Genomic DNA, 24,679 nt, shown 5'->3' on the forward strand with positions numbered 1-24,679 from the left:
TGTTTGAGCTTTGGGGTGCACACCCTAATGCAATAGGCTGCGCACACCTATGATTACACCCCAAAGGGGAGCTCCAGAAAGTAAGGTGAAGTGTTCAATACAAACATTTACCAATGGGAAGTGGAAAGGGGAAGCAATTTTCATTGGGATCTCAGCACTATAGATGAGGTTAATGTCAGAGAAAAGATTCTAAAGAAGTTCTCTTTTTACAAGAGAGGAAAAAGCTGTCCTTCCTCCCACAATGCATAGCGATACCAGAGCCCTGCCTAGGTTGCCATGACAGTTGTTGTGGAAGCTTTCTGTCGCTATGGTAACAGCATGGTGTAAACAGAAGAGTCGGTGTGGATGGGAATTGCTGAGTGAATTTAGGAGAAGCCGATCACAGAGGAGGAGAGGGAGCAGGAGGACGAGGAGGTGAATACAAATCCAACACACGGGCAGCTTGTGGAACTACAAGTCCCAGCATGTCTCTGGCTTTCCTGATACTGACAGCACTACACGTCAGATTGTGACATTGCCCTGTGTGCTGCCAGTGACAAGGAAAGGCGTCCCTCGCTCTCTATTCTTTCTGTACACAGATATCATATGAATGCAATTCAATTATATATTTAGAACCTTAGGCCTTGTGTTTATTTCTGATAAACCCTTTCCTTCATATTTGTGTTCATGTTTAGTCTTATTATGTCATCTCAGGTTCATTTGACCATACACTATACAATCTGATTGTACAATCCGCTTTAAATCTATCATCAAGTATGTATTGGTAAGGGCCTGCCGGATTTGATACAAGTTAAATGGGTTGTTTGGGTTTGTCCCCCCTATTACATAGCTTTGGTAAATATATAAAAACTAAGGGCCAGATTCATAAAGAATCGCGGCGGCGTAACGTATCGTCTTTACGTTACACCGCCGCAAGTTTTCAGCGCAAGTGCCTGATTCACCAAGCACTTGCGTGTAAACTTACGGCGGTGTAACGTAAAGCCGTCCGGCGCAAGCGCGCCTAATTCAAATGGGGCGTGTACCATTTAAATTAGGCGCGCTCCCGCGCCGAACGTTCTGCGCATGCTCCGTGCGAAATTACGTCGCCCCGTCGTAATGTTTTGAACGGCGACGTGCGTTACGTCGTTTTGTATTCCCGGACGTCTTACGCCAAAAAAAAAAAAAATGTGAAATTCGACGCGGGAACGACGGCCATACTTTAACATGGCTGGTCTAAATGTAAGCCATGAAAAAGCAGGCTTAAATTTGCGACGAGAAAAAGCGACTAGCGACGACGTAACAAACGCGCGTACCTTCGTGGATCGCCGTAAAAGCTCATTTGCATACCCGACGCTGGAAAACGACGCAAACTCCACCCAGCGTCGGCAGAAGTATTGCATCCTAAGATCCGAAGGCGTACGCCTGTCGGATCTTAGCCAAATGCCGTCGTATCTTGTTTGTGAATTACAAATAAAGATACGACAGATACGGCAAATTTGAAAGTACACCGGAGTATCAGCAGATACTCCGGCGTACTTCTTCTCTGAATCTGGCCCTAAAAGTCCCATCATACCTCTGCAAAGACGGGGTTAAAAACAAGGGCTAAATACAGCGCTCCCAACCCACCCCAAAGATGCTGCTTGCAGGACTTTTTGGAACGTCCCGCCAACGCAACGCCCCAGTGTGAAAAGTCACATTGGAATGAATGGTAGGCAGTTTTCAGAGGCTATTTCTAGTGCTAAAGCACCTGAAAATTGCCCCAGTGTGAAAGGGGTCTTATGCGGCGTACACACGACCGTTTTTCGGGTTGTAAAAAATTACGTTTATTTAATGTCATTAAAACCGATCGTGTGGGGGCTCCCGATCATTTTTCACGACGTAAAAAACGGCCATTAAAAATTTAGAACATGCTCTAAATTTTAACGTTGTCGTTTTTAGCCTCGTAAAAAATGGTCGTGTGTGGGCTTTAACGACGTGAAAAACCCGCGCATGCTCAGAAGCAAGTTATGAGACGGGAGCGCTCATTTTGGTCAAACTAGCGTTCGTAATAGAGTAAGCACATTTATCACGCTGTAACAGACAGAAAAGCACGAATCGTCTTTTACTAACACGGAATCAGCAAAAGCAGCCCCAAGGGTGGCGTCATCCGCATGGAACTTCCCCTTTATAGTGCCGTCGTACGTGTTGTACGTCACCATGCTTTGCTAGAGCATTTTTTTTTTCACGATCGTGTGTAGGCAAGGCCGGTTTAATGATCGGGTTGAAAAAAACGTTGTTTTTCTAGACCCTTAAAAACATCGGGCCAGATTCAGGTACCTGCGCTGCGGCGTAACGTATTCCATTTACGTTACACCGCCGCAAGTTTTCAGCGTAAGTGCTTGATTCACAAAGCACTTGCGTGTAAACTTGCGGCGGCGTAGCGTAAAGCCGTCTGGCGCAAGCCCGCCTAATTCAAATGGGGCGTGTACCATTTAAATTACAAAACAGATTATAGCGCACACATGCAAAAATGACATTTATCCTGCAAGGCTAGTTAAAAACACCTGAACATATTCAAAAATACGGGGGTTTGGTCACACTATATAGTCATATAGTGCTAAGCCCACTTACTGCGACAAAGTACCCCGAATTAGTGGGTCCTACCCTAGTAATAGAATGAAAGAACCTGGGTCTCAACCATGGGAGATATACTCCTCTATGTGGGAGAACTGAAGGGATTCTTCCTATACAATGGTGGCCACTAATGTGAGGTAATGAGCCTTGCAGGATAAATGTCATTTTTGCATGTGTGCGCTATAATCTGTTTTGTACTGTATTTGGTCTTATAGCAGCACCAGCTTAGATGTATAGCATTTTTAGGGTGTGCCCACCAAGTATCTTTTTGTATTTTGTATAGACCCTGACCAGGTCTCTTGGCTGGAGCACCCCTCCCCCTCTTCATTACCTCACATTAGTGGCCACCATTGTATAGGAAGAATCCCTTCAGTTCTCCCACATAGAGGAGTATATCTCCCATGGTTGAGACCCAGGTTCTTTCATTCTATTACTAGGGTAGGACCCACTAATTCGGGGTACTTTGTCGCAGTAAGTGGGCTTAGCACTATATGACTATATAGTGTGACCAAACCCCCGTATTTTTGAATATGTTCAGGTGTTTTTAACTAGCCTTGCAGGATAAATGTCATTTTTGCATGTGTGCGCTATAATCTGTTTTGTACTGTATTTGGTCTTATAGCAGCACCAGCTTAGATGTATAGCATTTTTAGCGTGTGCCCACCAAGTATCTTTTTGTACCATTTAAATTAGGCGCGTTCCCGCGCCGGACGTACTGCGCATGCTCCGTTTTGAAATTTCCCGCCGTGCTTTGCGCGAAATGACGCCGCCCGACGTAATGTTTTGAACGGCGAAGTGCGTTACGTACTTTCGTATTCCTGGACAACTTACGCAAAAAAAAATAAAAAAATTGAAATTTGATGCGGGAACGACGGTCATACTTTAACATGGGCTGTCTATTGTTACACCACCTAAATAGCAGCCGTAACTTTGCGACGGGAAAAGCCGACTAGCGACGACGTAAGAGAATTTCGACGAACGCGCGTACCTTCGTGGTTTGCCGTAAACAGCTAATTAGCATACCCGACGCGGAAAACGACGCGATCTCCACCCAGCGGGCGCCGAAGTATTGCATCCTAAGATCCGAAGGCGTACGAAGCCATACGCCTGTCGGATCTTAGCCAAATGCCGTCGTATCTTGTTTGTGAATTCCAAATAAAGATACAACGCGGCAAATTTGAAAGTACGCCGGAGTATCAGCAGATACTCCGGCGTACTTATTCTGTGAATCTGGCCCATCGTTTTTTAGAACCCGAAAAACGGTCGCGTGTACGCGGCATTAGGCTTAGACAGATGAGTGCTGGAAGTAATCTAAAGAGGACCCGCTGCATGCAAGGAACTCCTCAGCACTGAAAATTCTAGATTTTCCTAGTATGGGACGGAAAATATTGATTATATGAAGACAGGAGGCGAGTATCTTGCATTAATCTTTCCTTTTAATGCTCATAGCAGAAACATTTTTACATTAAAAAGAACTTAAAAAACTACATTTCCCATCAGTCCCAGCGTCCGTCTAGTCCCCCCCCCTTAGGGGTCTGAGCCTATAACTAGGACTGTCCTGCTAAAGATCCTCCTCTTTCTTGTAAGCGAATGCCCAACACCGGACTACTTCGAGGAAGAAACAGCACCACAACTCTTCGACCAGCCGGTCAAACCTGCGTCGACGTCAGCGTAGGCAAACTGGAGATCAACATGTAGTCAACGGGACTCCAACCGGGAAACTTAACCACGATTTCGTTCCAACGGGAAACACAGGAATCGCTTCAATAACTGTCCCAAGAATCTGGGATGATATTCAGTATCCTGCAAAAAAGAAGATAAAAAACCGTAATAGGGTGGGTAGGGAGGGAAGATACTCGCCTCCTGTCTTCATATAATCAATATTTTCCGTCCCATACTAGGAAAATCTAGAATTATACATCAGACAGGAGGCTCATATCTTGCAAGTTCAAAGCTATACATGTGTGAACCTCCTGAAATACTCACATATTTATCATACATACAATTTTTTCCCAGAGAAAAAAACCTTAGGTCTGTCCCACAAGCTAGTCGGTGAGAACAGATAAAGAAACATGATCTTCCGGCCTAAAGTAAAATCGACGAAAGGTCACTTCTGAAGACCAATCAGCCGCCAGTAAGAGATCTGATAGAGATCCCCCTGATGTAACCACCTTAGTGGCCATGGCACCTCTGGTGGAATGAGCTCCAAAAAGAGATATATCTATCCCTGCTATTTTCATGACTGACTTTACCCATCTAGCTAGAGTTGCCGAAGATACCGGCCGATGTGGTTGTACAAAGGATATCAACAATTGGGAAGAATCTGGAGCACGGAGCGCCGAAGTGAGAGACTCGTACGTCTGTAGACAACGAACCACGCAAAGACGTGGATATGCTGGAAAGAAGGGGTAAAAAACTGTGTTCAGGTTGGTTTTTGTCCTGCGAACCACCGAAAACCTGACCCCTTCCGGCGAGAATTGTCGTCTAGAAACGTCTAGGGCCCTGACATCAGATACACGTTTAATAGAAATTAAACATAACAGGGTAGTGAGTTTTAGGGATAGGTCTTTCAAGGATAATTGATCGTTGTCCCCCCATGAAGAAAACAATTGAAGTATTTTGGACACATCCCAGGTAGAATGGTATCGTGGTCGAGGAGGGCGTTTGTATTTAACGCCGCGGAGTAAACGACACACAAGAGGGTGTTTGCCTATCGGGACTGCGTCTACCGGACAGTGATAAGCCGATATAGCTGACCTATAGACGTTCAGGGAACTGTATGATCTTCCCAGCTCGTAAAATTCCGCAAGGAAATTTACAACTGAGGGAACAGGGGCATGAATGGGATCAATCTGTCGTTGATCACACCAACGGACCCATAACCCCCAGGCAGATCGATATGCCGATCTAGTCCCTGGGGCCCAGGCCACGGCGAGGAGATCTCTAGCCGATTGCGAAAGATCTGGATCTGTCTCCGACATCCCGAGACCAACCAGGCGAGGAGTGGCAACCTGTTTTCCAATAGCAAGGGGTGAGGACCCTTGGACGGGTTCGTCAATAAATGAACCGAGTGTGGAAGAAGTCTGGGGTAGTCGATCGACATACCCAGAACTAGCGGGAACCATGGTTGCGTCGGCCACCAGGGAGTGATCAACGCCACCGTCGCAGATTGGTTCATGATGTGAAGGAGGAGTCTGGTAATCAGTGAAAAGGGGGGAAACGCATAGTTCACGCCCTTTGGCCATACTTGGAGGAAAGCGTCCACCGCTGTTGCTTCTGGATCTGGCCTCCAACTGAAAAAGTGAATCAGTTGTCGATTGATCCTGGAAGCGAAAAGGTCTGTGTGGAACGGACCCCAAAGTTCCTGTATTGTTAGGAAGGTCGATCTGTCCAGCGTCCAATCGCTGGCGTCTGACAGATAACGGGAGTTCCAATCTGCCACATAATTGGAAACCCCGGGGATGTATTCTGCCACTGGCAGGATCTCCCTGGAAAGACAGAAATTCCAGAAGTCGGACGCAATGTCCGCCAGCATCTTGGATTTTGCTCCTCCTAGGTGGTTGATGTATTGCACCGCCGCTACGTTGTCCAGGCGTAATAGAACGCAACATCTGGACTTCTGAGAGAGAAAACTCTTGACGGCAAAAAATGCCGCCAAGAGTTCCAGTGCATTGATGTGAAGGGATGACTCGTCGTTGGACCAAGTCCCCCCTGTGGAGGCTCGTCCGCAACGGGCACCCCAACCCTGTCTGCTTGCATCGGATTCCAGTATGACATCCGGTCGAGAGCTGAAGATAGTTTTGCCATTCCATTCTATGGCGTGATGGAGCCACCATCGTAACTCCTTCTCTGATTCCGCACAGAGGGAGATTTTGTCCGAATAACCTAGACCCTGTCTCAGGTGTAAAGTTTTGAGGCGTTGAAGGGCCCGATAGTGTAGGGGAGCTGGAAAAATAGCCTGAATAGAGGCTGACAATAGTCCGACAATGCGTGCCAGGGTTCTCAACGATATCTGTCCCCTGCTCAGAACTGACCTGATTTCCTTCCGAATCAGAGACAATTTTGACTGAGGCAAGCGTAAGACTGCCTGTCTGGTGTCTATCGTGAAACCTAAAAACTCCATCTCCTGAGCTGGGGACAGTACGGACTTTTTGAGGTTGATAAGGAAACCTAATCCCTCTAAAAGTGACACTGCCCATTGCTTGTGTAGTTCTGCCTGTGATTTCGAATGGGCCATGATTAAGAGGTCGTCTAGATATATTATCAGACGCACTCCTCTGCATCGAAGGGCAGCTACCACGGGCTTCATTATCTTGGTGAAGCACCATGGAGCCGAGGAAAGGCCGAAAGGGAGACAGGTAAACTGCCACATACGGCCCCTCCAAAGGAATCTTAGAAAAGTTTGTGAGGACAGGTGCATGGGGATCGTCAGGTAAGCGTCCTTCAAGTCTATTTTGACTAGCCAATCCCCCTGAGAAAGTAGGTCTCTTAGTAGATGAATGCCTTCCATCTTGAAGTGACGGTACGTCACGAATTGGTTTAACCCTTTCAAATTTATAATTGGGCGATGCCCTCCGCCTTTCTTCTTTACTAAGAATAGGCTGCTGACAAACCCGGGTGATAAGGGGTCCACTTCCACTACGGCTTGTTTTGCCGCTAGGTCCTGAATTTCCTCGTCTATGAGACGAGTACACTGTTCTGAGAACTGAATGGGGTGTGGGAGGCCCCGCATGGTTGGCTGCGAGATGAAATCTATGCTGAAACCCGCTACTGTCGATAATATCCAGGCGTCTGCCGTAATCGTGTGCCAGACGTGGATAAAATGCTTCAGTCTGCCCCCTACCGGTATGTGAGAAGAAAACTGAGGAACACTTACCAGCGGATGGGCGTGATCTGGGAAAGCCTCTGCCCCCGCGTCCTCTCCATGGGCGTCCTCTGGGAGGAAAAAATGGCGCCGGTTGTGCCACTGGTAGAGAGTACTGCTGGTGCATGGGCGCATAAGGTTGAGCGGTCGCTCTAGGGTAGGCCCTGAAATAATTGTTTCGACCGGCAGATCGGCCTCTCCCTCTGCCGGCCCTACCAAAAACCTTGGATCCAGAGCCCGCTTTCTTTAAAGAAGTCTGGGCCTTGTCAAGACTGTTAAACAGGCCAACAAACCTGTTGATATTTTTCATAAGATCCTCTCCGAAGAGAAGACCCTCAGCAGAGGGACCCGGTTCTGATTCTGCCAAATGGGAGAGTTGCGGGTCCAATTTCATTAAGATCGACCTGCGACGTTCCACAGCGCAGGCCGTATTAGCCGAGCCTAGAAGACAAATGGCCCTTTGAGCCCAACCTCGTAATTGACCTAGGTCAACTGTGCCCTCAGTGGAGGCTGCTTGTTCCGAGAGGTTTAAAATTTTCGTTAGTGGGCCTAGCATATCTAGGATACGATCCTGGATCGATTTAAACGATCGTTCAATGCCCTTTTTGGCTTGTTTGCCAGCCTTAGTTAAATATTTTAATAATACTGGATCGATCTCGGGAGTAATTGCAACTTTTTTTAGGAATAACGGGTCTCGGGCATTCTGCCCTTAGTTTATTTCTATTGACCCTATCCAAACCCTTCCGAGTCCAGTGTTCTACATACTGGGCTACCTGAGGGAGAGGTGTCCAGTCCCCCGATCTGGGGTGAGAAATGCCCTCTGGATTGAAAAAGGGTTCGCCTAGCGAGTCTAGGATTGTCTCAGATGGTAAATCTGAGTTAGCCCCAAATTCTGTGAACTCTTGTTCAGAGTCTCCCCTGTCGGAGTCATAGTCTGATGCGGCGATCAGAGATCCCTCAGAGGCATTATCATCTGAGTCCTCGTTAAAAGAATCCGGTTTGGACCGGTGGGAAGACTTAAATTTTTTCTTTAAAGACTCCTTATTCAGTAAGGGTCGTTCACCCTCTGGGTGGTTGGGGCGGCAGGCCGTGGGGGGTCCTGCGTCGAGCATAAATTGTACTTCCCCTGCCGGGGAGTCAGGACAAGCGGTCAAATTTTTACGCTTGTAAAGGGCCTTGCCCTTCTTCACTACTTCAGGATGAGTAGTAGATGGATTGGGGTGAGTGGCTAGGGCTGCTAGGATAGAGCTGTTGATAAGCTCCTGTATTTGAGCAGCAGTTAAAAGCTGCGGGACCTCAGGAGTTAATCCTGTGGAGGTATTTATGCCCATATTAATCTCATCTGCCATGATGCCACTCAGTACAGTTAGCTTAAAAAGGAGAAAAAACTAAAATTTCTGAACTTTTCCTGCAGAGATAGTGATAACTATAGGGTTAATCAGTATGTGACAAGAAAAATAATATTACTCTGCAGGAGATAGCAGACCACTCAATCGAGTGCTCCGCTCTCAGTTAATTGCTTATTCAGGGGAAGATATATAGATATATAGATACAGCTATTTAAGCTGTCGTTACCGCTCTCCTCACCGCCCAGCAGCAGACTGGCGTGCGGTGAGGAAGCGGTGAATACAGAGCAACAGCGCCGCCCGAGATCTCGCGAGATCTCGGCTGCGGGCTGTGATTGGCTGTACAGCGCTGAGGAGAGAGCGCGCTTGTACTCGCCCCCCTTCCTCTGCCCACAGCCCGGGAAACTCGGCTAGTGACAGGGAGGAGGAGGGGGGGGGGGGGCGATGAGGACAATGGAGACCGAAGGCTGCCTTTCCTCAGAGGAAGAAAAACGCACCGCAGAGGCAGCGGTGAGCTGAAACATGAAGCCTTAAAGGAGCAAGGCAAGAAAATACATCAGATGAACAGCAATCGCATATCAATTAACATATAAAATAGAAACAATAAAAATAATATGATAGAAAATAATAAAATAATAATAAAATAATAAAATAATAATAAATTAGATAATAGATAGAAAATATAGTCAAATCAATAAATTAGAAGCACAAATGGAGTGCTCTAACTGCTAACAGCGCATATATAAATCAAAGCAATATTAAGGAAATATGAATATACTTATCTCTGCCATGAGCAGAAAGAAAGAGGAGGATCTTTAGCAGGACAGTCCTAGTTATAGGCTCAGACCCCTAAGGGGGGGGGACTAGACGGACGCTGGGACTGATGGGAAATGTAGTTTTTTAAGTTCTTTTTAATGTAAAAATGTTTCTGCTATGAGCATTAAAAGGAAAGATTAATGCAAGATATGAGCCTCCTGTCTGATGTATAATCGATGTCTCTAAACACATACAGGTGCCATTGCTACTGTAATAATCTGTATTGTACAGTGCCTTGAAAAAGTATTCATACTTTCCACATTTTGTTACAACCAAAAACGTAAATGTATGCCACACTCTGCTTTCTACAATGTATAAGGCCCCTTTCACAGGGGGCGGGTCCACTCAGCGGACTCCGCTTTGCTCCATTGATCCCCGCTGAGCCGGTGGATGACAGGTCCGACTCCGCTCACTGTGCTGAGATGGACCTGTCAGAGCCCCGCTGTTTTCTATTGGGAGATTGGATGAAAACAGACAGCCTGTCCGTTCTCATCTGATTTCATCCGATCCGCTGGACGGATGGCGATTGTATCACCATCCGTTTTCAGTGGATCTTGTCGGATCAGATGGCAGGCGGGTGTGATCAGACACATCTCTGATGATATCCGGCTGCCTATACATCTTTGCGGCCCCTTTCTCGCAGGTTTTCCGATCAGGTTCACCTGACAGTTTATCAGACGGACCTGATTGGACGCTCCATGCAGCTCTATGGGCAGGCGGATGTAAACTGCATCCTTTTCCATTTTTCCTGGACCTAAACATGAGAGATCTAAGCAGGGCTCAAGTCCTGCGGGAACGTGTGGAAACGGAGTTCCTGCACTTTTTTCACAGCAGGAACTCGGTTCCCTTTGCAGGACTAGAGCAGCCGAGCCGCCCGAGCCAATCCTTCACTAAGCGGCGATGCCCAGCTCTAGTCACTGTCAGGGGCAGGCGAACCTTAGTAATTCTTTATGTTACTGGCCGCTTTCTGTATATGGATTCATCGGGTGGTGTGCAGGTATTCCGTCACTTCCTCAATGCCGCAATGTCCTCCACAATGCTCGTCCATCATTCCCCACTCTGTCCTCCACAATGTGCCCCCATCATTCCCCACTCTGTCCTCCACAATCAACATCCATCTTTCCCCACTCTGTCCTCCACAATGTGCCCCCATCATTCCCCACTCTGTCCTCCACAATGAACGCCCATCTTTCCCCACTCTGTCCTCCACAATCAACACCCATCTTTCCCCACAATGCTCGTCCATCATTCCCCACTCTGTCCTCCACAATGTGCCCCCATATTCCCCTCTCTGTCCTCCACAATGTACGTCCCCATCATTCCCCACTCTGTCCTCCACAATGTACACCCATCTTTCCCCACTCTGTCCTCCACAATGTACACCCATCTTTCCCCACTCTGTCCTCCACAATGTACACCCATCTTTCCCCACTCTGTCCTCCACAATATACGTCCATCATTCCCCACTCTGTCCTCCACAATGTACACCCATCTTTCCCCACTCTGTCCTCCACAATATACGTCCATCATTCCCCACTCTGTCCTCCACAATGTACGCCCATCTTTCCCCACTCTGTCCTCCACAATATACGTCCATCATTCCCCACTCTGTCCTCCACAATGTGCCCCCATCTTTCCCCACTCTGTCCTCCACAATCAACATCCATCTTTCCCCACTCTGTCCTCCACAATGTGCCCCCATCATTCCCCACTCTGTCCTCCACAATGAACGCCCATCTTTCCCCACTCTGTCCTCCACAATCAACACCCATCTTTCCCCACAATGCTCGTCCATCATTCCCCACTCTGTCCTCCACAATGTGCCCCCATATTCCCCTCTCTGTCCTCCACAATGTACGTCCCCATCATTCCCCACTCTGTCCTCCACAATGTACACCCATCTTTCCCCACTCTGTCCTCCACAATGTACACCCATCTTTCCCCACTCTGTCCTCCACAATGTACACCCATCTTTCCCCACTCTGTCCTCCACAATATACGTCCATCATTCCCCACTCTGTCCTCCACAATGTACACCCATCTTTCCCCACTCTGTCCTCCACAATATACGTCCATCATTCCCCACTCTGTCCTCCACAATGTACGCCCATCTTTCCCCACTCTGTCCTCCACAATATACGTCCATCATTCCCCACTCTGTCCTCCACAATGTGCCCCCATCTTTCCCCACTCTGTCCTCCACAATGTACACCCACCATTCCCCACTCTGTCCTCCACAATGAACGCCCATCTTTCCCCACTCTGTCCTCCACAATGTACACCCATCTTTCCCCACTCTGTCCTCCACAATGTACACCCATCTTTCCCCACTCTGTCCTCCACAATGTACACCCATCTTTCCCCACTCTGTCCTCCACAATATACGTCCATCATTCCCCACTCTGTCCTCCACAATGTACGCCCATCTTTCCCCACTCTGTCCTCCACAATATACGTCCATCATTCCCCACTCTGTCCTCCACAATGTACGCCCATCTTTCCCCACTCTGTCCTCCACAATGTGCCCCCACCATTGCCCACTCTGTCCTCCGCAATGTGCCCCCATCATTCCCCACTCTGTCCTCCACAATGTGCCCCCACCATTTCCCACTCTGTCCTCCGCAATGTGCCCCCATCATTCCCCACTCTGTCCTCCACAATGTGCCCCCACCATTGCCCACTCTGTCCTCCGCAATGTGCCCCCATCATTCCCCACTCTGTCCTCCACAATGTGCCCCCACCATTTCCCACTCTGTCCTCCGCAATGTGCCCCCATCATTCCCCACTCTGTCCTCCACAATGTGCCCCCACCATTTCCCACTCTGTCCTCCACAATGTACGCCCATCATTCCCCACTCTGTCCTCCACAATGTGCCCCCACCATTCCCCACTCTGTCCTCCACAATGTGTCCCTATATTCCCCTCTCTGTCCTCCGCAATGTGCCCCCATATTACCCTCTCTGTCCTCCACAATGTGCCCCCATTGTTCCCCACTCTGTCCTCCACAATATGCCCCCATCGTTCCCCACTCTGTCCTCCACAATGTGCCCCCCCCATTCCCCACTCTGTCCTCCACAATGTGCCCCCATCATTCCCCACTCTGTCCTCCACAATGTGCCCCCATAATTCCCCTCTCTGTCCTCCACAATGTGCCCCCACCATTCCCCACTCTGTCCTCCACAATGTGTCCCTATATTCCCCTCTCTGTCCTCCGCAATGTGCCCCCATATTACCCTCTCTGTCCTCCACAATGTGCCCCCATTGTTCCCCACTCTGTCCTCCACAATATGCCCCCATCGTTCCCCTCTCTGTCCTCCACAATGTGCCCCCCATTCCCCACTCTGTCCTCCACAATGTGCCCCCATCATTCCCCACTCTGTCCTCCACAATGTGTCCCCATAATTCCCCTCTCTGTCCTCCACAATGTGCCCCCACCATTCCCCACTCTGTCCTTCACGATGTGCCCCCACCATTCCCCACTCTGTTCTTCACAATGTGCCCCCATATTCCCCTCTCTGTCCTCCACAATGTGCCCCCACCATTCCCCACTCTGCCCTCCACAATGTGCCACCATTATTCCCCTCTCTATTCTCTGCAATGTGCAAGCGTCATTTCCCACTCTGTCCTCCACAATGTGCCCCCACCATTCCCCACTCTGTCCTCTGCAATGTGCTCCCATCATTCCCCAATCTGTCCTCAACAATGTGCCCTCACCATTCCCTACTTTTTTCTTAGTAATGTGCCACCATCATTCCCCTCTCTGTCCTCCACAATGTGCCCCCAGCATTCCCCACTCTGTCCTTTCACAATGTGCCCCCACCATTCCCCACTCTGTCCTCCACAATGTGTCCCCATATTCCCCTCTCTGTCCTCCACAATGTGCCTCCATATTACCCTCCCTGTCCTCCACAATGTGCCCCCATTGTTCCCCACTCTGTCCTCCACAATGTGCCCCCATCGTTCCCCACTCTGTCCTCCACAATGTGCCCCCATCGTTCCCCTATCTGTCCTCCACAATGTGCCCCCCCCCATTCCCCACTCTGTCCTCCACAATGTGCCCCCATCATTCCCCACTCTGTCCTCCACAATGTGCCCCATCATTCCCCTCTCTGTCCTCCACAATGTGCCCCCACCATTCCCCACTCTGTCCTTCATGATGTGCCCCCACCATTCCCCACTTTGTCCTTCACGATGTGCCCCCACCATTCCCCACTCTGTTCTTCACGATGTGCCCCCACCATTCCCCACTCTGTTCTTCACAATGTGCCCCCATATTCCCCACTCTGCCCTCCACAATGTGCCACCATTATTCCCCTCTCTATCCTCTGCAATGTGCAAGCGTCATTTCCCACTCTGTCCTCCACAATGTGCCCCCACCATTCCCCACTCTGTCCTCAACAATGTGCCCTCACCATTCCCTAATTTGTCCTTAGTAATGTGCCACCATCATTCCCCTCTCTGTCCTCCACAATGTGCCCCCATAATTGCTCACTCTGTGCTCCGCAATTTACCCCCACCATTCCCCACTCTGTCCTCCACAATGTGCCCCCATATTCGCCTCTCTGTCCTCCACAATGTGCCCCCACCATTCCCCACTCTGTCCTCCACAATGTACACCCACCATTCCCCACTCTGCCCTCCACAATGTACACCCGCCATTCCCCACTCTGCCCTCCACAATGTGCCACCATCATTCCCCTCTCTATCCTCTGCAATGTGCCACTGTCATTCCCCACTTTGTCCTCCACAATGTGCCGCCATAATTCCTCACTCTGTCCTCCGCAATGTGGCCCCATCATTCCCCAATCTGTCCTTGACAATGTGCCCCCCACCATTCCCTACTTTGTCCTTAGTAATGTGCCACCATCATTCCCTTCTCTGTCCTCCACAATGTACCCCCACCGTTCCCCAATCTGTCCTCATCAATGTGCCCCCACCATTCCCCACTCTGTCCTCCACAATGTGTCCCCATTATTCCCAATTCTGTATTCATTCATCCATTATTCCTCAATGTGTCCTCCACAATGTGCCCCCATCATTCCCCACTCAGTCCTTTGCAGTGTGCTCTCTTCATCCCCCAATGTGTCCTCTACAATGTGCCCCATCATTCCCTACTTTGTCCTCAGTAAAGTACCCCCATTATTCCCCAATGTGTCCTTCACAATGTGCCCCCATCATTCCCCACTCAGTCCTTTGCAGTGTGCCCCCTTCACGCCACACTATTTCCTTCAAAGTGAGCCCCCCCCCCCCCCCTCCAATATGGCTTACTAGCTTTGTGATGTGCTCTGGTTTAGGAGCTGAAGCCTGGCTTACTGTTACTGCAGATTTTGAAGCCCATGAAAAAGCCTACATAGGAGTACATAGGGCCCTTGGGTGCCAGCATATGAGTGCATCTCCTGCAAACCAAGGACGTGAATAGGGCAGGATTCAATTTTGGGTTAGGCTGCCTTTTGGGTAATGACTTTCATTGTTTGAACCCGCATTGAATGTAGTTTGTCTTAGGCAGGCTTCATTTTCTGTTAAAGACCCAGATCTCAATTTTGCAGGATTTTTTATACTCCTTTAGCCTAGGTTCACACTGCTGCGAATTCAAAATCGCGGTAAAATGCGCGATTTTACCGCGATTTCGCTGGTGCGATTTTGCCGCGATTTTGCTGCGATTTCGGCCGCAATTTAATTTAAATCGTCCCGAAATCGCAAAAAGTAGTACAGGAACTACTTTTTGAAATCGCAGATGCGGCGTCGCACTGATTAGGACAGTGCCATTGCCGACAATTGCCGCCGATTTGAGATGCGATTTGACATGTCAAATCGCATCTCAAATCGTTCCAAATAGTACCCAGTGTGAACCAGGGCGTACTCATCACACAACATTCTTTATATCTTATGCCGCGTACACACCATCACTTTATGCGATGAAAAAAAACGACTTTTTAAAAACGTCACTTTAAATGACCGTGTGTGGGGGAAAACGTTGTTTTATGTCTTGTGAAAAACGACTAAAAAAAATTGAAGCATGCTTCAATTTTATGTGTCGTTTTTCAAAACGTCGTTTTTTACTTCACAGAAATTGACCGTGTGTAGCAAAAAAACGACGTTTAAAACAACGTTTTTACACCCGCGCATGCCCAGAAGCTAGTTATGAAGCGAGCTTCAATGGAAAAAAGTAGTGAACGTAACCTCGCTTTGCTAGAGCATTGTGAAAAAACGATGGTGTGTAGGCAACATTGTTTTTGAAAATTGAAGTTTCAAAAACGTCGTTTTTTACTTCACAGAAAATGTCGTTTTTTTTCATCACATAAAGTGATGGTGTGTACGCGGCATTAGTACCTCTTGGGCCCTAAACATTGGTTGTTTTGCTGACTTGTATGCATTGTTTGGCCCCATACACACGAGGGGATCTCCTCCGGATTTGGATCCAATGGCTTGTACTCACCATCGGATCAAAATCCGCGGTGAATTCATCCGCGGTGACGTGTCACGCCGTCGCCGGAAGGTTAGTACTTCCACGCATGCGTCGAATCATTACGACGCATGCGAGGGAGGGGAGCGGACGGATTGATCCGGTGAGTCTGTACAGACCACCGGATCAATCCGCTGGACCCGATTCAAGCGGATACATTTCTTAGCATGCTAAGAAATTTATATCCGCTTGAAATCGATCCGGCCGAGAAATCTCTGCGGATAAATATCCGCTAGGCCGTACAGACGACCGGATTTATCCGCTGGAACTGATCCGCGGATCAATTCCAGCGGATAGATCCGGTGGTGTGTACGGATAGTATTTACTGAAACGTCAGATGGTGGAAAATAAAAGTAGATTTAAATAACAGACAATCAGATTTTTTATTACAGGTCGCAGAGCTTCCCTGGAACATGTTGCCAATCCCCATCCACATCCCTACCGACTCCACATATGCAGATCCTGGATCCAATTGCACGTAAGTTTGTTCATTGCTGTGTAACCTGTGGGTCAAGATATATATACTATATACATGAACACTATGGGGTAGATTCACGTACCTTTAGGCGGGCGTAGCGTATCTCCTATACGCTACGCCGTCGTAACTTTGAGAGGCGAGTATGGTATTTTCAAAGATTTTGCGTCCAAAGTTACGGCGGCGTAGCGTATTAGGGCCAGCGTAAGCCCGCCTAATTCAAATGTTGAAGCTGTGGGCGTGTTTTATGTATATTAACTGTGACCCCGCGTAAATGACGTTTCGATCGAACGGCACATGCGCCGTCCGTGGACGTATCCCAGTGCGCATGCTCCAAATGACGTCGGCAAATCGTCATGCTTTCGACGTGAACGTAAATTACGGCCAGCCCCATTCACGGACGAGTTACGCAAACAACGTAAATTTTGAAAAATTTGACGCGGTTCCGACGTCCATACTTAACATTGGCTGCGCCATGTTTTTGGTGGTTTATCTTTACGCCTGAAAACCCCTTACGTAAATGGCGTATCTTTACTGCGACGGCCGGGCGTACGTTCGTGAATAGGCGTATCTAGCCGATTTACATATTCTAGGCGTAAATCAGCGTACACGCTACTAGCGGCCAGCGTAAATATGCAGTTAAGATACAACGGCGTAGGAGACTTACACCGGCTGTATCTTAGCAACATTTAAGCGTATCTCAGTTTGAGTATACGCTTAAAGTTGTGACGGCGCGGATTCGGACTTACGACGTATCTACTGATACGCCCGTCGTAAGTCTTTATGAATCTGCCCCTATATAACCAAAGGTATGTGGATATCTGACCATCACACCTACAGTGCCTTGAAAAAGTATTCATACCCCTTGAAATTGTCCACATTGTGTCATGTTACAGCCAAAAACGTAAATGTATTTTATTGGGATTTTATGTGATAGACCAACACAACGTGGCACATAATTGTGAAGTGGAAGGAAAATAAATATGTGAAAAATGTGGCGTGCATTTATATTCAGCCCCTTTACTCTGATACCCCTAACTAAAATCTAGGCATGTGCAAAAGAGAAAAATTTGTTTTGTTTAGTTTCGTTTTAATTCGTTATTTAATTAATTTCGTTATGTTAGATTCGTTACATGTGTTAAATTCGTTTTTGGAATTAGTTCGTTGTCGACCGAATTTCGAAAAATCCGGTCGAATTCGAAAATATTTCGACCGGATTCTAAAACAAATAGTCTATTTTCGAATAGAATTTGTTTTCGAATTCGATTCGAAAAGATTTTTTTTTTTTTTTTTTTCGAATTCCGATCGAATTTCGTCCGCGGGTTTTCGATTCGGAATCGAAAATGTTCGTTCGGATTCGGTAAATTCATTAATATTGCAATTCAGGAATTCGTATGCATCCGAATAATGAAAAATGTGTCCGAATTTCGATTCGGAACGAAACGAAATGCACATGCCTACTAAAGTCTAGTGAAACCAATTGCCTTCAGAAGTCACCTAATTAGTAAATAGAGTCCACGTGACCTGTGTGTAATTTAATCTCAGTATAAATATACAGCTGTTCTGTGAAGCCCTCAGAGGATTCTCAGAAAACCATAGTGAAAAAACAGCATTGTAAGGGCCAAGGAACACACCAGACAGGTCAGGAATAAAGCTGTGGAGAGGTTTAAAGCAGGGTTAGGAAAAAAAATATCCCAAGCTTTGAACTGTTCAATCCATCATCTGAAAATGGAAAGAGTATGGTACAACTGCAAACCTACCAAGACATGACCGTCCACTTAAACTGACAGGCCGGGTAATAAAAGCATTATCAGAGAAGCAGCCAAGAGGTCCATGGTAACTCTGGAGGACCCGCAGAGATCCACAGCTCAGGTGGGAGAATCTGTCCACAGGACAACTATTATGCCGCGTACACACGATCGGAGTTTCCGTCGGAATAAACTCCAACGGGTTACGCACGTACACACCAAATTCTGATCGTCAAAAACGCGGTGACGTACAACACTGCAACGAGCCTAGAAAAATGAAGTTCAATGCTTCCGAGCATGCGTCGAATTGTTTCCGAGCATGCGTGTTTTTTTTCTCCGTCGGAGTTCCATACAGAAGAACGGAATTTCCAAAAAAAAGAAAACATGTGCTCTTTCTAACTCCGTCGGAATTTCCGACGGAAAAAGTCAGATGGGGCATACACACAGTCGGAATATCCTATGAAAATTTGATGTCTGACAAACATGTGGAAGAAGGTGCTCTGGTCAGACGAGACCAAAATTGAACTTTGTGACCTAAAGGCTAAACGCTATGTGTGACAGAAATCTAACATGGCACATCACCCTGAACACACCATTCCCACCGTGAAGCATGGCGGTGGCAGCATCATGTTGTGCGGATACTTTTCTTTAGCAGGGACAGGGAAGCTGGTCAGAGTTGATGGGAAGATGGATGGAGTCCGTGGTAACCTGTAAAGCATGGGTGCTCAACCTGTGGCCCTCCAGCTGTTGCAAACTACAATTCCCATCATGCCTCTGACTTTGGGAGTCAAGCTTGTAACTGTCAGCAGCTTGCAATGCCTCATGGGACTTGTAGTTCCGAAACAGCTGGAGGGCTACAGGTTTAGCACCCATGCTGTAAAGGCTTCTAAAGCATTGCCTATGGTTAGCATAATTTACCTTGTTTGTCCTTTTTTTGGTCTGGCATCTTAGCACTTATCTTTAAAGTGTCAAGCCTCGAACACACGATCAGATTTTCCGCAGACAAAGCGTTGGACTTTTGTCCGAAGGGCGTGTGCCTGGATTTTGTCTTGCATAAAAACGGCACACAATTATCGGCCAACAAACACGAACGTAGTGATGTACTAGACATACTACGTGGTTTTTCAGCTCTTTAGCGCCACCCTTTGGGCATCTTTTGCTAATGTTTTGTTTGGTGAGCATTGCTTACGAACATGCGTGTTTGTACTTTTGTCCGATGGAGCGACAACAATTGTCCGATGGAGCGTACAAACGGTCGGATTTTCGGCCAACAGTCTGTCATCACACAATTCCCATCGGAAAATCTGATCGTGTGTACGAGGCTTTAGGGATTATTACCCCTTTGTCACCAGGATTGGCGCTATGCTCTCTAGGGATATAACTCATCCTTCGCCAGCTGAAAACTGCACTAATCCATATTTTACCAGCGGCTCGACTGACACTGGTTAGACATTGAAGAGATCATAAACCCCCAACCGTGGGCAAAGTCTTTCAAACCACTCAAACCCACGCTACCTATGAAGTAATGTTTGCTTCAGCCAATGGCAACCTTCAAAAAGCATATAAAATATGGGAACCATGGGAATACTGGTATAGTAGATCTAAACCCACATAAACATTACCATATATAAGACCCTACTAGTTATATGATATACAATCAATTTCTTCCATACAGTATAAACCATTGCAAGTCTCTTTTGGATTGTGACCTACCTGTTTACTTACCGTACTCAAATACCGGTAACATAAATTGTCATACATATCTAGTATGTTTGTTTTTTCGTTTTTACATGTATAATTTTATTTTATTTTATTTCTTGAAACTACTGTGTAATTTATGGTGCATCATCATCACATTGTGCCCATAAAGAATGCTCATTAAGTGCCCTCGGGTACATTGGCCCAGATTCACAGCCGAGATACGACGGAGTATCTCAGATACTCCGTCGTATCTCTCAGAGTATCTATGCGACTGATTCATAGAATCAGTTACGCATAGATAGCCATAAGATCCGACAGGTGTAATTGTTTTACACTGTTGGAACTTAAGATGCAATACTGCGGCCGCCACTGGGGGGAGTTCGCGTCGTGAACCAGCGTCGGGTATGCAAATTAGGAGTTACGGCGATTCCCGACGGTTTTTCGCGTTCGCTACGTCGCTGCTAGTCTAGTTTCCCGTCGCAAAGTTAGTCGTCGTTTTTGGTGCCTTAACTTTACACAGCAATCGTATTGCTGTATAAAGTATGGCCCTCGTTCCCGCGTCAAAATTTAAAAAATAACGTCGTTTGCGTAAGCCGTCCGGGAATACGGAATTATGCTACGCGCGTCGCCGTTCGAAAAAATGACGTCACTTCGCGCAAAGCACGGCGGGAGTTCGGAAACGGAGCATGCGCGGTAGGTCCGGCACGGGAGCGCGCCTAATTTAAATGGCACACGCCCATTTGAATTGGCCCGCCTTGCGCCGGAGGCCGCCGGCGTAGGTTTTCATCGCAAGTGCTTGGTGAATCAGGCACTTGCGATGAAAAATTGCGGCGGTGTAACGTATCTATGATACCTTACGCCGCCGCTCTTCTATGTGAATCTGGCCCATTGTTCTTGTTTCTGTTGACACTTTGCTTTAAAAATGTGAACAAAGTATTGAAATTAAAGTAGGGGTTGGCCGTAGGGTGACCACATGTTTAAACCGCAATTCAGGGACACCCCCCCCTCCTTCACATAAATTTGCCAATTTTAAAGGCTTATATGTATCAATGCAAAAAAAAGGTTTTTAAAAATGATCCTGTTTTTTTCAGGAGCAGTTATTACAATTATTGTTAAAGTACAACAATAAAAATGAACAATTCCTCTAAATATCGTGCCTGGGGGTCCCCTTAGTCTGCCTGTAAAGTGGTGCATCTGTACCATGTATAGAACCTGCTGCAGCAAAAATTACATTTATAAAGAAAAAAAAAACAGTCAAATCACATTTAAATTGACTCGTGGTTGCAATTGCTGGCACCTGGCTATTGAAATAAAAAAGCACAAAAAACAGTGCCCTCTCCCCCTAGCCCATACCATACCCCTCAGGCTCTGCCCCCCACACCCCGAAGCACCACGTCCCCATCTTACCCTGGCTGGTGGTTGTGGTGGCATTTAGGCAGGGGGGGTTATCAGAATCTGAAAGCCACCAGAGGACCCAAAAGGGTCTGGAATGGACTAGGGGAGGGGGACCCCACACCGTTTTTTTTTATTATTATTATTATTGGCAGCTTTATTTATTTTTTATTCTGCTGTCAGCGGGGAAGCCCATTGATAGCTGGTGACTCATCAGTTGTTAAGGATGTCGGCTTCCCAGCCCCGCTCCTTAATGACCAGCTTTTACTGCTCCCTGGTTGGCGCAGTGGGCAGTGCATTGCAGGGCATTTGGCGGGGCGAACACCCTGGGCTGGGAAACAGAATGTTTCCACCGTGAGCTCATCTGGTGGCTGTGTCAGTTTCATTCCGGGACACTGTATTGTCCTGGATTGAAGGTGCCCGGGACCCGGGACAGAACTGCAAAATGTGGGACTGTCCCGGGCAATCCGGGACACGTGGTTACCCTAGTTGGCCGTGATGCCTCCCAGCCCCAGTTTGCTCCCAGATAGGGTGTCTGGGTGGGGTGACCAATACCCTTAATATTAGCATAACATTCACTGTTAAAGTTCCAATATGACTGGTGTTTTGTCCATACAATTCTCCATTGTATGTCCTAATGCAGTGATGGGAACCTTGGCACCCCAGATGTTTTGGAACTACATTTTACATGATGCTCAACTACACTGCAGAGTGCATGAAAATCATGGGAAATGTAGTTCCAAAACATCTGGGGTGCCAAGGTTTGCCATCACTGTCCTAATGTATAACAGAAAATACCAATGTTTTCTTATTCTCTTATCTTTTTGTACCTTTTCCATGAAAAATGTAATAAAAAAATTATTAAAATAAAAAAATTGCAACACCCATCTATTTTCAATGTGTTTCTCTAGGGCTTCTGCCTTAAAAAAAATATATACAGTGGAACCTTGGTTTACGAGTAACGCGGTTAATGAGCGCTTTGAATAACGAGCAACTTTTTTTTTTTTTTAATCCTGACTCGGTTTGCGAGTGTTGTCTCGCAAAACTTGCAGGATTCAAGCTAATGGGGTGTGCAGTACCGCATTCGGCCAGAGGTACGAGGGCATTGGTGAAACTCGGAATGGTTCGGAGCTGTTCCGAGCTGTTCGGAAATACTTTGTTCCTGAGTGTTTCCGAACCTTTCCGAGAGCATATTGTCCCCGAGTATTTCCGAGGCTCACCGACGCCCCCCCCCCCACCACCTCTGGCCACATGCGGTATTGCATGCCATAGACGTCAATGCGGAATGAATTATCTACGTTTCCATTGACTTCTATGGCGAAACTCGCTTTGATATGCGAGTGTTTTGGATTACAAGCATTCTCCTGGAACGGATTATGCTCGCAATCTAAAGTTCCACTTTATAATGTTTGGGGCTTCCGTAACTTACGGCGCAAATTCGTTGTGGATTTGAAACAAAGCTAAGTAAGTTACGGCGGCGTAGCGTATCTTAGATACGCTGCGCCGGTGCCGATCTATGTGGATCTGGCCCATTGTCTTTATTGTTAAAAGATCATGGGAGGGTCCCAGGGTAATGAAGACTTCTTAGGGGAGGATCTCTGCGTTTGAGTTGTAGCCATAGAAACATTTGTAAAGGGGAGGAGTTACCAAAATGACCACGCCCATGTGGGGGCGCCAGAAATATTTCTGCACCCAGGCGCCTGTGACCCTAGGATCGGCACTGGTCATGATACACGGTAATAATAAAAATACAGGACTTTTCTGTCTCTCAGTGAGTAATGTCTGTTTTCTACAGAACTCCAAAGACAGCCGGCACGGCTCAGTACACAGAGGAGACGGAAGACAGTCTATTGGACTTCACTGAGAGATCCCAGGACACAGACAGAAATGACACCCATCCGCCTAAAGGGCGGTCTTTCCCTGTGAATAAATTAACAAAAGCTAAAATGAGGGTGGAGCAGTTCATCAAAGACAACGAGGTGAGAAGGCGACCATTATTATTTGTATTGCGCGGTATTCTGTAAATGTTACAGCACTTTACACCGACCAATCATAACTTCATGATCACTGAGAGGTAAAGTGGATAACATTGATTATCATGTCACAATGGCATCTAGAAACGGGTGGGATATGTTTGGCAGCAAGTGAGCATGTTGTTCCTGAAGTTTATGTGTTAAAAGCCCTTCAGTTCATGAGTTACTTTAATCACTTCAGCCCCGGAGGATTTGGCTGCCCAATGACCGGGGCATTTTTTGCAATTCGGCACTGCGACGCTTAAACTAACAGTTACGCGGTTGTGCGACGTGGCACCCAAACCAAATTTACATTCTTTTTTTCCCATAAATAGAGATTTCTTTTGGTGGTATTTGATCACCTCTGCGTTTTAAATTTTTTGGGCTATAAAAAAAAAAGCGTAAATTTTGAAAAAAATATATTTTTTACTTTTTGCTATAATAAATATCCCCAAATAATATATATAAAAAAATGTTTTCCTCAGTTTAGGTCAATATGTATTCTTTTACATATTTTTGGTATAAAAAAATGCAATAAGCGTATATTGATTGGTTTGCGCAAAAGTTATAGCGTCTACAAAATAGGGGATAGTTTTATGGCATGTTTATTATAAAAAAATTTTTTACCAGTAATGGCGGCGATCAGCGATCTTTATCATGACTGTGATATTGCGGCGGACACATCGGACACTTTTGACACTATTTTGGCACCATTGTCATTTATACAGCGATCAGTGCTATAAAAATGCACTGATTACTGTGTAAATGACACTGGCAGGGAAGGGGTTAACCACTAGGGGGCGAGGAAGGGGTTAAAGTGGAGGTTCACCCGGAAATGTTAATTTTTAGATTAGATTGATGCTCATTTTGTCAAGGGGAATCTGGTAGTTTTTTTAAAATCTAAGCAGTACTTACCGTTTTAGAGAGCTATCTTCTCCAGCGCTTCCGGGTATGGTCTTCGGGACTGGGCGTTCCTATTTGATTGACAGTCTTCCGACAGGCTTCCGACGGTCGCATCTATCGCGTCACGATTTTCCGAAAGTAGCCGAACGTCGGTGCGCAGGCGCCGTATAGAGCCGCACCGACGTTCGGCTTCTTTCGGCTACTCGTGACGCGATAGATGCGACCGTCGGAAGCCTGTCGGAAGACTGTCAATCAAATAGGAACGCCCAGTCCCGCAGACCTATACCCGGAAGCGGCGGAGAAGATCGCTCTCTAAAACGGTAAGTACAGCTTAGTTTTTTAAAAAACTACCCGATTCCCCTTGACA

The 24,679-nt window shown here is 47.0% G+C and overlaps 1 protein-coding gene across 2 annotated transcripts in view; it reads left to right on the top strand.

Moving 5' to 3' along the window:
• Positions 1 to 309: 309 nt before the first annotated feature.
• Positions 310 to 24,679, top strand: part of TTC23L (tetratricopeptide repeat domain 23 like) — a 46,105-nt gene continuing 21,735 nt past the window's right edge. The window contains exons 1-3 of one of the 2 annotated variants that reach the window (XM_040338201.1): positions 310 to 414; positions 16,460 to 16,559; positions 23,193 to 23,376. In XM_040338201.1, coding sequence (XP_040194135.1) covers positions 16,495 to 16,559; positions 23,193 to 23,376 — 249 coding nt within the window. In that variant the 5' untranslated portion in view covers positions 310 to 414; positions 16,460 to 16,494. The remainder of the gene's footprint in view (positions 415 to 16,459; positions 16,560 to 23,192; positions 23,377 to 24,679) is intronic. The other variant, XM_040338194.1, reaches the window with a different exon arrangement.

This window comes from Rana temporaria, chromosome 1, assembly GCF_905171775.1.
Source record: "Rana temporaria chromosome 1, aRanTem1.1, whole genome shotgun sequence".
NCBI lineage: Eukaryota > Metazoa > Chordata > Amphibia > Anura > Ranidae > Rana > Rana temporaria.